The following is a 17499-nucleotide window of genomic DNA, read 5'->3' as shown; positions in this document are numbered from 1 at the left end:
GTGTTTGGCAGTGGCAGGGAGTGTGTGTTCCCAGGGAAGTGAGAGCAACGATGGATGCTACTTGGTTCCAGTGTCCTCCTCTCTGCTGACCTCTGAGGTGACTGGACCCTTAGTGGTGGAAGGCCACCTCTGGAGTCTGAGATGACTTCGTTTGCTTCTGCCAGCTTAGCCCATGCAAGAGGCACCTTGCCAACCATAGCCCTGCCCTCCAAGGGTCTACAGGAGTGCCAAGAGATATACTCCTATGGCAGTCCACCCCTTCTCCTCCTGCCCTCCTGATAATAGTGCCTTGCTTCTCCTGTGGACCCAGACCTCCTCCTGGGTTCCCTTGGCTGTGGTGCTCCACTCCCTAGCCCTTGGCATACTGCTCCTTGTCCCTCAGCCTATCTGCACACAGCCAACCCTAGTCCTCTCCTTGGAACTGACCTCCAGAACCTAAGTCTCAGCATCTCAGGCTGTGGTGTCCTCAGAGGTGATGCCAGTGGTGTGTGTGGCTCTTTCTCTGCTTTACCCTCCTCAGTCCAGCTGCTCTGCTTTTCTCTGAGGCTTTGAGGTCCCTCTGTCTTGGCTGATCTCCCCGTCAGAAGGCTTTCCAGAGTGTGGGTTCCTTTCCTCTTTCCTAGCTCCCTCTCAGGAGTGCTAGTCCTGTCCTGATTCTTTTCTCTCTCTCTCTCTTTTTCCCCTTTTGTTCTACCCAGTTATGTGGAAGGTTTCTTGCCCTTTTTGGAGGTTTAAGATCTTCTGCTAGTGTTCAGTAGATGTTCTATGTGAATCATTCTACATGTAGATGGTTTTTTTTTTTTTTTTTGCTTTGTTTGTGGGTTAAGGGGAACACTACGTCTTATTCCTCTGCTGTCTTGATCCCGCCCCGATACCTTTGTAATTCTGAGTTGTGGGAATGGCCAAATTAAACTGTTCTGGAAATTATGAGCTCATGCTCTGGAAGGGGTGGTAGAGGCATGGAGACCAGTTTGAAGCATTTTCTCACATGAGAGATTATGACTTGGATTATATAGTGGTACTTGCCTAGGAGGCCCCTTCTTTGTACCCCAGGAATGTTGTTTGCTGAGCTATTTTTCCACGGGGTGGATTGGGTGACAGAGGGCAAAGAAGGTTAAATCAGTTGCAAAAGGAGTGGTTTTTGTATTACTATAACTAGATGTAGTATCTCCCCTTCACCTTAGAGCTACTTCCCTGTTGTATCCTTGAGTCAGGCAATAACTGGCATGTTCCTATATAAATGGTTTATCATTCCCGCCATCTCCCCTAAGTCCATCCATGTGGTCATCCAAGCATTAGTTCTCAGACTGAGATGGTAGCTGTAGAAGGCAGTAGAAGGGACCAATTGAGAAGTATGTAGAAGAGGAGGCAGGACTCGATGATTAATCAGTCCATCAGCAAACACTTTCAGAGCACCTGCTCCGTGCCAAGGATTGTGTTTGGCATGTAGAATAAAGGACGAAGATATGGGCGGATATTGGTGAGTGCTGAGATTTCTCAAAGAAGCTTCTTGAAACAGTCCAGTGTATGTTTCCTAGAAGGCCATCGCTTTATCTAATCTTTGGGAAATAATCGTAGATATTTGAGGAATTTGGAAAGTGTTGCTCATTCAGGAAAGGGGAGAGTGAATTGTTTTTGATGCGATAAATTCAAAATATCAAAGGCATGGGGAAGTGTGAGGTTGCCATAGATGGTGGTTGACAGCCTAAAAGTATAAGAAATTCTCAAGGCATGGACCATAGGCCCCTGGAGGATCGTGCAAGAGAAATAGTGGAAGAAGGAGGAAACAGTTGCAGAGACTAGGATTCAGAAGACCTTGGGAAGCAGGGCAGCATCTTAGGGAGGCCTGGGCTTGGAAGTCAGGTGAGCTCTGTTGGGAACCCAAGGGTGGCCACTCACTCCGTGGCCTTGGGTAAGTGATGGAACCCCCACTGGTCTGCTTTCTCCTTTGCCAGATGCAGATAATTTTACCTGCCTTGCAAAGTTATGAGTCATGTATGAAGTAATTGTGTAAAAGTCCGTAGTATAAAGAAGGCACATAAGGAGTTCCCATCGTGGCGCAGGGGTTAACGAATCTGACCAGGAACCATGAGGTTGCGGGTTCGATCCCTGGCCTTGCTCAGTGGGTTAACGATCCAGCATTGCTGTGACCTGGGATGTAGGTTGCAGGTGCGGCTCGGATCCCGAGTTGCTGTGGCTGTGGTGTAGGCCAGCAGGCAGCTACAGCTCCGATTCAATCCCTAGCCTGGGAACCTCCGTATGCAGAGGGTGCGGCCCTAGAAAAGGCAAAAAGACAAAAAAAAAAAAAAAAGGCACATAATAAATGGAAATTTTTATTATTAGCTGTCAGAGTCATGGAATAAAAGGATCCTTCCAAAGAGAAGGTTGGCGTCAATGTCAGATACATTTTTAATGTTGAGAGGGCTGCAGCCCTGGTTGGAAGAGATGTTTACTTTTAAGAATGCTAAATTCTGAATGGTGATTTTTTTCCCTGTTCCCATGTAGTTCTCTGCAGGTTCCCAAGTAGTTCCCTTTAGAAACAAAATAATACCTTCCTTGATCAGCGTATTACTGTTTTTTTCCAATGAACTCGAAATTGGGAATGTTGTTCATTTCCTGTTTGCTCTGAGTTAATGTGACTTCAGCCCCCAGACTCTGGTGTTTCCATAGTTCAAGGAATTCTGGTTATTTTTTTTTTTCATGTATTTTCTGAATGTTTTTGGCTTTAAGTACTGAGATATTTAAAGTGACATGTATTGCATAGTTTTCTTTTTCTGCTTTTGTTGACATCAGTCTGCTGTGATTCATTATACCCTCAGTTGCCTTAACAGATAAACAAGTCTTGAATTTCAGTTATATTAAATTCTGTGTTTTCTAAATCAATACCAGACAAAAGGCTTATGTTAGGGTCAAGAGTACAAGAGGAACTATTATGCAATATTTGCCTCACTTTCTATTCAAGTGTGAAATATGTGGGAATTCAGAAGAAACAATGAGAATATGGGGTCAGGAACAGAATGTAAGAAATATAAATATAATAAGTGTTAATGTTTTTTGTTATTGTTGTTAGCCTCTGCAATAAATAAGCTCATGGACCCAGGGTTTTAAAATTAGAAACAAGCTGATGAAAGTAGTGGCCATTCCAAAATCTGCCCTTCTGGCTCTGGTGCACACAGCCCTGCCTGCTTTCTTTCAGTTCCTTAAACATACTGTGTTTCTTCCTTTTATTTGTCTGTGACACAGCCTGTTCCATTAAGCTGAAATACTGTTTATTCATCCTCTGGAATTCAGCTCAGATGTCACTTCCTCAAGGAAGCCTCTGATCCTCCTCCCCCTGAGAGGGTCAGATTTCATTCTTCTGGCAGCCTCGGCGTCTCCCTCATAGCACTGATCACAGCTGTGTGCACCGCAAGGGCAGGGAACAGGTCCAGCTTACTCAGGGCTCTAAGCCCAAGCACCAAGAGCAGAGTACACAGTAGGCATTCAATAATATTTGTCGCATGAAGTGCAGCATTTATTAAGCACCAAACGCTTCTCTTCATTAACTTCCCACAGTAACCCCTTAGGTAGACATTGTCCCCATTATCAGATGAGGAAAGTGACCTTAGGTAAGTGACTTGCCCCAGGTCACATAGTCAATGATTGACACCGCTAGGACTTGATCCAGATCCCTTTGATGCCAAAGCTGGTGTTCTTCTGTTTATTTCCCTCATTGCATGCTGTTACCTCACTGAAAAGCCAGTGTTCTAAGGGTGACACTGTGCGACCTATGTGATCGACTGCAGGAAAACAGACAGAGGGTCTCATCCAAATGCAGCCATGTATTCATCATGGTCATTAGCTGTGCGCTTTCCCACCATCCGTTCCTGTTTTTCCCAGTCACAGGCCCTGCTTCCACTTGGAGGATACACCACCCTTTTTGTTTCATGGTCTTGATACATGGTCTGGGGGTGCTCAGCCCTAGTGATGAAGCCCTCTGACCTTGAGCCCATCAGCTCAAGGACCATCTCACTGAAACACTGGTTGATTCAGGGATGGGCTTGTGTTGTCAATAAGAGCCAGTTGAGACTCAATCTAAAACTTTGGTTGGAGTTTTGGCAAAACTGGACGTGCTCTTTGCAACTGGCCTTGGGCCCTGGGAGCATGAAGATTGGCTCTCCTTCTAGAGACTCACTGCCTGAAATAGAGAGAAGGGCGGATGGGACCCTAAACACTGTCTGGCTCCTGAAAACATGATCTGAGCCACCGGCAACTTTCTGCCTCTATGCTTTTCACTCCTTGGAGTCAGGAGACTCCTTTTTCTTTTTTATTTATTTATTTATTTATTTATTTTATTTTTTATTTTTTTGTCTTTTTGTTGTTGTTGTTGTTGCTATTTCTTGGGCCACTCCCGTGGCACATGGAGGTTCCCAGGCTAAGGGTTGAATCGGAGCTGTAGCGACCGGCCTACGCCAGAGCCACAGCAACGCGGGATCCGAGCCGCGTCTGCAACCTACACCACAGCTCACGGCAACGCCGGATCGTTAACCCACTGAGCAAGGGCAGGGACCGAACCCACAACCTCATGGTTCCTAGTCGGATTCGTTAACCACTGCGCCACGATGGGAACTCCCAAGGAGACTCCTTTTTCTGCTTAAGCCCTTAAGTTCTGTTACGTACAATCCTGGGCATCTAACCAACACAGGACCAAAAATACATTGGATGTGTTTTGCCTTTTTTTCTGTTTTCATTTTGCATAGGCTTAAGTCACCTCCTTCGGCTCTTGGAATGATCATAGATGTGTGCTTTTTGGGCCTGAGGAGGAAAGCAGGATGGCAGTCCTGCTTGTCAACACAAGTATTGTGGTTTGGGGATTCCGGGCTCTGAGACTTTCTCTGTAACTCATGGAATGTAAGAAACTTGACTTATTCGTTTTTCTACAAGGATAATATTTGCTACATCGCTTAAACAAGAAGACATTGATGAGACTGTTGCTCGTTCTTTGTCCTTTGTCCTTTATTTCCAATGTGCCAGTGACATTTCACCATGTCATTCCATGGCTTTTCATATTTCGCAGTCCCTAGACTGACCTAACCCATGGTGATGTGGGTAAATTGAGGAAGTCCCTACCTTTGGGAGACTGTACAAGGAGGGTATTCATGTTCCAGTGCTCAGGAGGCCACAGATGAGTGTCGTAATCTCGCTGTAACATGAGCTGGTTTCATGTTCAAGGGAGAAGACTAATAAGCTTTTCTTTCGGCTCTATGGATTCCACACATGGGGTCTTTGGACTTGAACTTTGCAAAACCCATTTGGATTCTTCCAAAATTGTTTTTTATAAAATCTCCTGGCTGTGTTTAGAGTTACCTGGCTGAAGAAAGAAACATCCATATGTTCAAATAGCTTAGTTTTCCACAGTGAAGGAAAGCCCTCCCAGAAACATTAAGAAGAATGAAACCACGCCAGCAAAGATATAAACCATTAATTTTATTTCTAGTCCTAAAGCATATGTGAATTTAGTGATTAATTTAATAATTAAAGGAGTCCCTTTGGGAGTTCCTGTTGTGGCTTAGCAGGTTATGAGCCTGACCTCGTATCTGTGAGGACGTGGGTTCAATCCCTGGCCTCGCTCAGTGGGTTAGGGATCTGGCGTTGCCGTGAGCTGTGGTGTAGGTCGCAGGTGCGGCTCAGATCTGGTGTGGCTGTGGCTGTGGTGTAGGCTGGCAGCTGTAGCTCCGATTCGACCCGTAGCCTGGGAACCTCCACATGCTCCAGGTGCATGGAAGACTAGAATGTAGGAAAACAAACGGGTAGAATACTGCAATAAACACAGCAAAGCTGGACAGCACTAGGTGTGACATCTTTGAAGGCCAGCCCAATGATACTAAGAACAGCAGCGTCACATTTCTTTTTCAAAAAAACGAAAATAAAACCAAAAAACCTGTGCTCCTTAGCTTTGGATGTTCAACCGGTTAGTATTTCTTTATTCATTTTGTAAATTATTAAGATCTTTTCATATCTCCCCTTTCAAAGTCTTTTGAGTAAGTTAACTGTGTATTAGCACTAACCTCTCAAAGAGGGGGTGAAATGAAAATCCGTAAGGTAACAATTTCAAGAAGACAGAAAAATGGTGACGTTAGTAAAGCAATGGTAGCCCTCGATGAGGAAAGCCCACTGTTTCCTTTCAAAGCTGCTGTTTGGTTTCGTTTTGGATTCTTTGGGAGACGACAGAAATGGCTAAGTAGGTTATAACATAAACTTTTAGGGATGAGATGCAGATTTACCTAAAAAAAAAAAGGGAGGGGGGTTCCCATCTCCTGATTAGTATTTTAACATGTAAAACCCAAACTTGTAATTATTTGAGCCGTGCAGGTCTCAAGTCCCTGCTTGTGCTATTTCACGGCATATCCGTAGATGTGAGGGCGCACCAGCTCCCAGGGCAGAGGGGCCTCTAAGTGCTGCAGCTTCAGTGTGGAGAAGCTGGCCCGCTCCAGGGCCTTCCAGCTCTCTCGGCTCAGGTAGCACCCATCAAACAGAAGGTGCCACACAGGATCCAGGACCTGTTGCCAGAAGGAAATCCAGCTTGATGGCTTTGCTGCTACATGCTCCATGAAATAAAAAGCTCCTCCCTGAGAAAGGAAAAAAAAAAATCAAGGATTGTAGTTTTGGGAAAAGACAGTGATAAATGATTACATATTATATTTCAGGGGCCCCAAAGGCCAACTTCCTGAGAGGACATGGAGAAATTCAAATTTATCGCAACAGCATTTTGGTTCATAGTATCATCTTCAGTCAAATTTTATACAGAGCTGCCAGTCTTTATTTTCTGTTCACAAAAGCAACACATAATAATCAGTAAAAGTGAAAGCAGTTACTGCATGCAAGGTCCTATCCTTAATGCCTATCACGTGTTAATTCACTTAATTCTCATAATAAAGTTGATTTGGTGAATATTATTATTACCATTCCTGTGTTTACAGATGAGGAAACAGAGTCACATAGAAAATTCACCCAAGGTCATACAGCTTATAAATGTCAGAGTCAGGTTTTTAACTTGGGTGGACTGGCTCTAGAGGCTGGCAATATGGTCTCACCAAGTTTTTTTTTTTTTTAATTTAATTTTTTATTTTGTATTGAAGTATATTTGATTTACAGTGTTTTGTTACTTTCAGGTTATAGCAAAGTGATTCCGTTATACATATATCCATTATTTTTCATATTCTCTCCCCACAGAGGTTATCTAGGAGAGGTAAACATTCCCACAGAATATTTAGTATAGTTCCCTATAAGTAGGTCTTTGTTAGTTATCCATGGTATATATGGTAGTGTGTATATGTTAATCCCAAATTCCTAATTTATGTCTCTCTCACCCTCCTTTTCTCCTTTGGGAACCATAAGTTTGTTTTCTATGTCTGTGAGTCTGTTTCTGTTTTGTAAATAAGTTCATTTGTATCTTTTTTTTTAGATTCCACATATAAGTGATATCATATGATATTTGTCTTTGACTAACTTCACTTAGTATGATCATCTCTAAGTCCATCCATGTTGCTGCATGTGGCATTATTTCCTTCTTTTTTATGGCTGAGTAATATTCCATTGTATATACCATATTTCTTTGTCTTTTTAGGGTCGCACCTACAGCATATGGAAGTTCCCAGGCTCAGGGTCAAATTGGAGCTGCAGCTGCAGGCCTACACCACAGCCAAAGCAATGCAGGATCTGAGCTGCATCTGTGACCTACACTGTGGCTCATGGCAGCACTAGATCCTTAACCCACTGAGTAGGGCCAGGGATCAAACCCATGTCTTTATGGATACTAGTCAGGTTCATTACTGCTGAACCACAATGGACACTTGTACCATATCTTCTTTATCCATTCCTCTGTCAGTGGACATTTAGGTTGCTTCCATGTTTTTTTGTTTTGTTTTGTTTTTTGCTCTTTAGGGCCACACCTGAGGCATTTGGAGGCTCCCAGGCTATGGGTCCAGTCAGAGCTGTAGCTGCCATCCTACACCACAGCTCACTGCAACACTGGATCCTTGACCCACTGAGCAAGGCCAGGGATTGAACTGAGTCCTCATGGATACTAGTTGGGTTCATTAACTGCTGAGCCATGACAGGAATGCCCTTCCATGTCTTGACTATTGTAAAGAGTGCTTCAGTGAACATTGGGCTGCACGTATCTTTTTGAACTATGGTTTTCTCCAGATACATACCCAGGAGTGGGATTGCTGGATCTTATGGTAGTTCTATTTTTAGTTTTTTAAGGGATCTCCATACTATTCTCTATGGTAGTTGTACCAATTTACATTCTCACCAATAGTGTAGGATAGGAGGGTTCCCTTTTTGCCACACCCTCTCCAGCATTCGTTATTTGTAGACTTACTAAGCATGGCCATGCTGACTGGTGTGAGGTGTTATCTCATTGTAGTTTTGATTTGCATTTCTCTAATAATTAGCGATGTTGAGCATCTTTTCATTGTGCCTATTGGCCATCTGTATGTCTTCTTTGGAGAAATGTGTATTTAGGTCTTCTCATTTTTTGGTTGGGTTGTTTGTTTTTTGGTATTGAATTATGTGAAATGTTTGTATATTTTGGAGATTAATCCCTTGTCAGTTGCTTTGTTTGCAGATATTTTCTCCCAACCTGTGGGTTTTCATTTTTTTAACGGTTTCCTTTGCTCTGCAAAAGCTTTTAACTGTATTTAGGTCCCGTTTGTTTATTCTTGTTTTTATTTTCATTTCTCTAGGAGGCAGATCTAAAATTTATGTCCAAGTGTTCTGTCTGTATTTTCTTCTAGGAGTTTTATAGTGTCTGATCTTAAAATCCATTTTGAGTTTATTTTTGTGTATGATGTTAGAGAATGTTCTAATTTCATTCTTTTACATATAGCTGTCCACTTCTCTCAGCACTACTTATGGAAGAGACTTTCTTTGATCCATTGTATGTTCTTTCTTCCTTTGTTGGGCATTAATTGACTATTGGTGCATGGTTTTCTGTCCTTTTCCATTGATTTATATTTGTTTTTTTGTACCAGTACTATACTGTTTTGATGGCTATAGCTTTGTAGTATAGTCTGAAGTTAGGGAGCCTGAGTCTCCCCGCTCCATCTTTCTTTCTCAGTATTACTGTGGCTATTCAGGGTAAGTTTCCATACAAATTAAAAAAAACTTTTGTTCTAGTTCAGTGAAAAAATGTCATTGGTAATTTGATAGGGATGTGCCTTTTTAAAGCTCTTGGCACAATTGTCAAATTGCCCTTTGGAAAAGTTGTAGCAGTTTGCATTCTTACTAGCAATAGATATGAGTGCCCAATGCCAAAAAAACTTTCATCAGTACTCTTTTTTTCCCCTCTGTATTTGTCAGTGGTATTTCATTCTTAATAATATGCACATCTTTAACATTCTTTTTTTTTTTTTTTTGCCTTTTCTAGGGCCGCGCCTGCAGCATATGGAGGTTCCCAGGCTAGGGGCCTAATTGGAGCTATAGCCGCCCTGCCTATGCCACAGCCACAGCAATGCAGGATCCAAGCCACGTCTGTGACCTACACCACAGCTCATGGCAACACCAAATCCTTAACCCACTGAGCAAGGCCAGGATCTGAACCCTCAGCCTCATGGTTCCCAGTTGGATTCATTAACCACTGCGCCACGATGGGAACTCCAACATTCTTAACCTTAACATCTTTTATTAAACCTTATTGGTTATTTGGATTTATTCTTTTCTCATTTGTCTGTTGATGTCCATTATCAGTTTTCTAACAGGCTGTTGGTTTTTTCCTACTGATTAGTAAGGGCTTTTAGTATAATTAGACTATGTATACTACACATGTTTTCTCTACTTTGTAGTTTGTCTTTTTGCAATTAAAAATTTAAAAATTTTTTTATGTAAAAAATATTTTAAATTGATCTAAAAATTGTTCTTAGGCTCTACTTTGCAAGCCTGTGGGAGTCTGAATCTATACCAGGTGCTGCCTGAGACTAAATAACCATGTCTTTTACTTTTTTTTTTTTTTTTTTTTTGGCTCTGCCTGGTGTATGTGGAAGTTCCCAGGCCAGGGATCGAATCCATGCCACAGCAGTGTCCCAAGCTGCTGTAGTGACAATACAATGACAATTTTCCAGTTGAAGAAAACAGTTCCACAGAATAGGACAGGAGAGAAAAGAGGAGACACGGGTCTGGGGAGGTCGATGATGCTCTCTGGGTTACACAGGTTAAGCCAGAGATGCCTGTTACCCATTCAGGTGACTGTTGAGCAGACAGCTGGATACCAAAGTTTGAGATTGAAAGAGAGATCTGAGCTTGATATTAAGATTCGGAAACCAGGAGTTCCTGTCATGGCGCAGTGGATAACGAATCCCACTAGGAACCATGAGGTTGCAGGTTCGGTCCCTGCCCTTGCTCAGTGGGTTGACGATCTGGCGTTGCCGTGAGCTGTGGTGTAGGTTGCAGACTTGGCTCGGATCCTGCGTTGCTGTGGCTCTTGCTAGGCCAGCGGCTACAGCTCCGATTAGACCCCTAGCCTGGGAACCTCCATATGCCATAGGAACGGCCCAAAGAAATAGCAAAAAGACAAAAAAAAAAAAAAAAAAAAAAAAAGATTCGGAAATCATTTTTGTATGCATGGTAATTGAAAAATTGGCGGCACGGGAGTTCCCGTTGTGGCGCAGCAGAAATGAATCTGACTAGTATCCATGAGGATGCAGGTTTGATCCCTGACCTCACTCAGGAGGTTGGGGATCCAGCATTGCTGTGAGCTGTGGTGTAGGTCACAGATATGGCTCAGGTCCCTTGTGGCTGTGGATGTGGCGTAGACCAACAGCTGTAGCTCCAGTTTGACCCCTAGCCTGGGAACTTCCATACGCCTCTGGTAAAGCCAAGAAAGAAAGAGAGAAGAGACAAAGAGAAGGAAGGAAGGAAAGAAAGAAAGAAGGAAGGGAAGGAAGGAGGAAAAGAAAGAAAGAAAAAAAAAGAAGGAAGGAAGGAAGGAAGGAGGAAAAGAAAGAAAGAAAGAAAAAAGAAGGAAAGAAGGAAGGAAGGAAAGAAAGAAAGAAGGAAAGAAAGGAAGAAAGAAAGAAAAAAAGAAAGAAAATTTGGGGGGCACATGTGATTGCTGAGGGGTATATATAAGGGAAATGAGAGCCCAAAAAACTCTCCATTGTTTAGGAATGGGCAGCCAAAGAACAGCTAGCAAAGTGGTAGTAATATTGAAGTTGGGGAGAAAAAAGCCCTAGTGACAAGCTCTGTGGGACGGCAATAAGAATATGTACCTTGGAATTCCCGTTGTGGCTTGGTGGTTAATGAATCCAACTAGGAACCATGAGTTGCGGGTTTGATCCCTGGCCTTGCTCAGTGGGTTAAGGATCCGGCGTTGCCGTGAGCTGTGGTGTGGGTTGCAGACACAGCTGGGATCCCTCGCGTTGCTGTGGCTCTGGTATAGGCTGGCAGCTACAGCTCCGATTAGACCCCTAGCCTGGGAACCTCCATATGCCGTAGGAAGTGGTCCTAGAAGAGGCAAAAAAAAAAAAAAAAAAAAAATAAAATAATAATAATAATAATAAAATAAAATAAGAATATGTACCTTAAGGTTGGACCTACTTGCCATGCAATTTGGGATAAGTTTCTTAACTCTTCTGAGTCTGTTTTCCCAACCCGTGATGAGGACAATACTGGCTGATGTGAGGGCTTAATAAGAGCGTTGTGAAGCTCCTGGTTCTATTCAGCAGAGAGTAGGTGCTTTGCGGGAGCTAAGGAAGACGGCCAAGACTATGACTCTCAGTGCTTAAAATAGAGATGATCAGTATTTACTTTGCAGAGATGTTATGAGATTAGTGACATTGCGAGCAAAACATCTCCTAGCTGTGCCCAGTTATTGCCCAGTCTTAGGACATAAGGACCCAGGAGTTGGGTATTAGAATCAGACCTGTTTTGTTTACTGCTTTGATACTGGCCTATCTTTGAGCCAGAGACAAATTATAGTCAGCCCTCAGTATCCACGGCTTCCACATACTCAACCAAGTGCAGATTGAGAATATTTGGAGGAAAAAAAAAAAAAAATCCAGGAGTTCCCTGTTGTGGCTCAGTAGGTTGCGAATCTGATTAAAAATCCATGGCCTCGCACAGTGGGTTGAGGATCTGGCGTTGCCACAAGCTGTAAGTTGAAGATGCGGCTTGGATCTGGTGCTGCCATGGTAGAGGCCGGCAGGTGTAGCTCCCATTCGACCCCTAGCCTGGGAACTTCCAAATGCTGTGGGTTTGGCCCTAAAAAGAAGAAAAAAAGTCCAGAAGTTTCCAAAAAGCCCAACTTAATCTTTTTACATGCTGGCAAGACTTTTTTTTTTTTTTTTTGGTCTATTTAGAGCTGCACCTGCGACATATGAAGGTTCCCAGGCTAGGGGTCCAATCAGAGCTGTTGCTGCCGGCCTACACCATAGCCACAGCAATGTGGGATCCAAGCCGCACCTGTGACCTACACCCCAGCTCACAACAATGCCAGTCCCTTAACCCACTGATCCAGGCCAGGGATCGAACCTGCGTCCTCATGGATACTAGGTGGGTTTGTTAACTGCTGAGCCACGGACAGGAACTCCATGCTGGCAAGTCTTTACATAGCATTTATATTGTATTAGGTATTTATTATAAGTAATCTAGAGAGGATTTAAGATATGTGGGAGGAGGTGCATATGTTATATGCAGATACTCCATCATTTTATATGAGACTCAAGCAGATACGGCATCTGGGGGGGGGGTTCCCTGAGGATACCAAGGGATGACTGTATATTATTGCCTCTAAATACTGTCTCCAAGTCCTTTTCTTCCTGAGGAACTTTCTCTATTAGAAAATAAAACTGGTGGAGTTCCCATCATTGTGCAGCGGAAATGAATCCGACTAGGAACCATGAGGTTGCGGGTTCAATCCCTGGCCTCGCTCAGTGGGTTAAGGATCTGGTGTTGCCGTGAGCCGTGGTGTAGGTTGCAGAGTCGGCTGGGATCTTGTGTTGCTGTGGCTGTGGTGTAGGCCAGCAGTTGTAGCTCCGATTGGACCCCTGGTCTGGGAACCTCCATATGCTGTAGGTGTGGCCCTAAAAAGCAAAAGAAAAAAAGAAAGAAAAGAAAACTGCAATCACAGAACATCCTTTTCTCCTGGAAGAGTAAATTCAAATGTCAAGGTATCCACACCTGATTTACATTCAACTATGTTTGGAATAAAACTAGTTTAGGCTAGTTTTTAAACAAACAATAAAGGTAACATGAAAATTACATACAGGTATTATAAAGAATTTCACACTGTACAGAAAGGTATAAAGTGAAAGGTAATTGTTCCTTCTCATCTAATTCTCTTCCCAAGAGGGAACCACTGGTAATAGTTTCTTGTCTGTCATTCCTATTAATATAAATACTTGCATAGGTATATTCCTCTCCCCAACAAATGGACTAATTTCTACATAATGTTCTATGCTTTCGTGGCTTTTGAAAATTTTACATTATCTCTTGAGGGTGTTTCTCATATCAGCACAGAATTTCTTTCTTTCTTTCTTTCTTTTTTTTTTTTTTTGGTCTTTTGTCTTTTTAGGGCCTCACCTGCGGCATATGGAGGTTCCCAGGCTAGGGATCCAATCGGAGCTGAAGCTGCTGGCCTACACCACAGCCACAGCAACACAGGATCCAAGCCATGTCTGCGACCTATACACAGCTCACAGCAACGCCAGATCCTTAATCCACTGAGTGAGGCCAGGGATCGAACCTGTGTCCTCATAGATGCTAGTTGGGTTCGCTAACCACTGAGCCACGACGGGAACTCCTAGAATCTCTTCATATTCTGTGACAATTTGTTTAACAGCCTCCTATTGATGGATGTTTAGGTGTTTTCCAGTTTGTGGTATTACAAATACCATAATGAATATTTTTACTCATGAATAAGTTTTTGCATATTTGCGCCGTACAGCTATAGGATAAGTCCCTATTGGATGAACGAGTACGTGTCCTTTAAAATTTGATATGATCAAATTGCCGTCCAAAGAGGGCATTTCCTCCAGTTAGGGTATCCAGTCTCCCAGACTCACCCCAACACCATATTGACCTTAAAAGTCTGTCAGTACAGTAATGAAAAATAGTTATCTTGCTTTAATTTCTTTTTAACTGAAGTATAGTTGATTTGCAGTATATTAGTTATAGGTGTACAACATAGTGATTCAGACTTTTTATAGACTATACTCCATTTAAAGTTATCACAAAATAATGGCTCTATTTCCCTGCACTGTAGAATATAGCCTGGTTGCTTATTTATTTTAATGTAGTAGTTTGTATCTCTTAATTCCATACCCTTATCTTGCCCCCTCTCCCTTCCCTTCCCCCCAACTGTAACCCCTAGTTTATTCTCTATCTTTGAGTCTGTTTCTATTTCATTATATAATTTGTTTATTTTTAAGATTCCACCTATAACTGATCTCTTTCTCTAATTTGTTCTTTAATTGCAAGACTAAACATTTAAATCATATACTGGCTATTTTTCTTTATTTCTGTTCCTGTGCTTTGCTTATTTTTCTTTTGAAAAATTGATTTTAGAATCCTGCAGACCTGATTGATTTGTAATATTTTGTAATATGAAGGAAATTAATCCTCTCTATCCATCATCCCTGACAAATATTTTTTTTCCAAACTTTTTTGTACTTTGTTTATAGTTTTCTTTTTTTCCTCTGAAGCAGTTCTAAGATTTTATGTATTAATGTATTATCACTTCCTTTATAGCTTCTTTTTCACTCTAAGATTTAAAGAAAATTCATTAGTGTCTTCTGAGTAGTTTTACTTACGTTAGGGCGTTTGATCTACCTGAAATGGGTAGGGACTGCCCTTGATATGATAGTGGTTGCTACCAACCAGCCCCCCTCATCCCCCACACTCACTGGTCTCAGCACTCTGCACACTTCCTGGAGGACCCGATCCTGATTCTTCACGGAACACAGGACCAGGGTGCAAACCACCACATCCACGGAGCCGTCCGCCACCTGGTGCATGTCCTCCCCGGTCGACACCACGAAGCGCTCAAACTGCAGGTGTCGGTTCTCGGCAATGCTCTTGATCAAGAACCTCTCAAAGTTGGGGTTGGGATCAATACAGGCCACCCGGCATCCGGGGGGGTAGAACTTGAAGTTGGTCCCAGTGCCGCAGCCCAGCTCTAGCAGGGAGAGCTTCCCAGAGGGGCCAGCGAATTCCTGCAGGTTGCTGAAGAGCTCCCGCTTCTTGCTCGCCATGTCTCTGTTGTACATCACACTGAACCTCACCAAGAAGTAGGGAAACCATTTTTTGCACATCCAGCTCCACACGCCCAGAAAGTCCAGCAGGTACATGGGAAATGCCAGGATGCGGAGGGCTAGCTGGAGGACAAAGATGGTAAGCGCCATCCCTCTGAAGAGAAATAAGCAGGTCAGTGGTTGTAGACCTGACTCCTTTAATTGCAGGAAGTAGGCTTCTGGCCACACTCCAGAGCCAATCAGCCGCTGAGGAAAGAAGAACTGGCCGTGCTGGAAAGACGCAGCCGAAAACAAATCTTGGACAAAAGGCCTGTTTCGCCTAATTAATAGATATTTGGCCAAAGGTGCCTCATAGCTTACGTTTCATGAAGCCAAATGAGTTTCCCAGCCTTTCCTTAGAAGGAAAGCTGATTGCGATCTCTTATAAATCGATTCCTACTTGGAAACCGCTGCTTAGTTTCCTGCTGGAGTTTTAAATGCGCAGTGGCTTCTACCCGGCTCAGTTCTCCAATGACCGCTGATAGGAAAACGTCCGTGGGCGGAGCCTGGCTAAGTCGTAGCGAAGGCCATTGCCAAAGTGCCTTTACAACAGCGTGCCCCTTCTCTCCCTCCCAGCCCTGCCGCTTTTTTAAAGAGAAAAGTGAAAGGACAGGCCTGTCTGGCCACCATTAACGGGGAATTTTCCCTTTTGCATTCTGGCCAGAGGCTCTCAGATGTGTATACACATCTGCCCATCTTTTAAAGGGCCAGTTTCGCCTTCAAGCTGTGCCCACATACCAGTTACTGAGCTAATGGACAAAAAAGTAGTCTCCAGAATATTCACCTTTGGGAGCCTAGAGTAGTTAACAGTTTCAAACAGCGAGCTATTTTTAACAAGAAAGCCTGGGCTTTAGGGTGGTCAGGGAACATTGAAATTTTGAAAAATAGTGGTCATGTTTCCTTTTTTAAAACCAGGTGATGGATACAGGGAGGGTCCTGTTGTTTCATTATTTGTTAATCCTCGACACATATTTTATACATATGTGTATTCTATTTGAACAGCTTTTTTTGAGGTGGACTTGACCTGCAATAAACTATACATATTTAAATCGTGTGGTTTAAGTTTTGACATATATACACACCGGTGAAATCATTGCTTCAGTCAAGACCATGAACTCATCTATCCCCACCCAAAATACCTCCTGCCTCTTTGTACTCTCTCCTACCCATGCTCCTCACCCCAAGGCCACCGCTGATGTGTTTTCTGTCACTGGAGGCTATTGTACATTTCCTAGAATTTTGTGGATGTGGAATCATATAATATGTGCTTTTTTGTCTGGCTTCTTTCATCCAAGAAAATTGAGAATCATCCATATTGTTGCATGTATGCATTGATTTTAGTGCCAAGTATTATTGTAGTGTGTGGATCTTTAACAATTTGTTTATCTGTTACCCTGTGGATGAACCTTTAATTTAGATTGTTTCCAGTGTTTGGCTGTTACAGATAAGGCTTCTGTAAACATTAGTATACAGGGCTTTGTGTGGACATGGGCTTTCATTTCTCCTGGATAAATCCTATGAGTGGACTGCAAAAGTCTCATGGTAGGTGTATGTTTACTTTTTAAGGAAACAGTTTTGGCAGATGGTTTTCCATAGTGATTGTCCTATCTTTTAATTCCCCCCAGCAGTGTGGGCGAGATTTATTTGCTCCACCTCCTCAGCAACACTCAGTATGGTGGTCTTTTTAGTTGTAGCCATTCTAAAAGGTGTGCAATGGTCTCTCATTGCATTTTTTTTTTTTTTTTTGGTCTTTTTAGGGCCGTACTTGCGGCATATGAAAGTTCCCAGGCTAGGGGTCAAATTGGAGCTGTAGCCACGGGCCTACATCACAGTCACTGCACACCGGATCCTTAACCCACTGAGTGAGGCCAGGGATTGAACCTGCATCCTCATGGACGCTGGTCAAATTCGTTTCCACCGAACCACGACAGGAATTCCCTCACTGTAGTTTTAATTCGCATTCCCCTGATGATTAATGAGGGCAAGCATTTTTAATGGGCTTAGTTGCCATCTGTGTATCTTATCTGAAGTGTCTCTTCAAATCTTTTGAATGTTTTAAAATTGTTGTTTTCTGAGTGTTGAGAATTCTTCTGAGTGTTGAGTCATGTGTCAGTTATGCAATTTGCAAATATTTTTTCCTACGCTGGGCTTGAGTTATTTTTAAGTGTCCTTAGAAGTACAGAAATTCTTTCTTGTGGCGTCCTTGTCTGGTTTTGGCATTAGGGCAATG

The 17499-nt window shown here is 42.9% G+C and overlaps 1 protein-coding gene across 2 annotated transcripts; it reads right to left on the bottom strand.

Moving 5' to 3' along the window:
• Positions 1-5446: 5446 nt before the first annotated feature.
• On the bottom strand, positions 5447-15742 carry TMT1A (thiol methyltransferase 1A). 2 transcript variants are annotated; one of them, XM_021081719.2, is made up of 2 exons: positions 14883-15742; positions 5447-6608 (listed from the first exon to the last, which is right to left on the bottom strand). In XM_021081719.2, the coding sequence occupies exons 1-2, from the start codon at positions 15378-15380 to the stop codon at positions 6372-6374; spliced, it is 735 nt and encodes a 244-aa protein (XP_020937378.2). In that variant the 5' UTR covers positions 15381-15742; the 3' UTR covers positions 5447-6371. The 2 variants fall into 2 exon arrangements, 1 of the variants encoding a protein (XP_020937378.2); XR_014803212.1 differs by lacking the exon at positions 5447-6608 and adding an exon at positions 9981-10497 and having other exon boundaries at positions 14345-15742.
• Positions 15743-17499: the final 1757 nt, after the last annotated feature.

This window comes from Sus scrofa, chromosome 5, assembly GCF_054392235.1.
Source record: "Sus scrofa isolate SSC_HxYL_T2T_F1_AM1 chromosome 5, Sscrofa_HxYL_maternal_Yorkshire_Landrace_v2.0, whole genome shotgun sequence".
Classification (NCBI taxonomy): Eukaryota; Metazoa; Chordata; class Mammalia; order Artiodactyla; family Suidae; genus Sus; species Sus scrofa.
The sequence above is the reverse complement of the archived record's forward strand: the minus strand, read 5'-3'. Positions and strand labels throughout refer to the sequence as shown.

Excerpts from the sequence above, each read along its gene's own strand:
- TMT1A (XM_021081719.2), bottom strand. The coding sequence starts at position 15,380 with ATGGCGCTTACCATCTTTGTCCTCCAGCTAGCCCTCCGCATCCTGGCA. Across the intron at positions 6,609-14,882 it reads TGTGCAGAGTGCTGAGACCA|GGAGGAGCTTTTTATTTCAT; the intron begins GTGAGTGTGGGG and ends TTCCTTTCTCAG.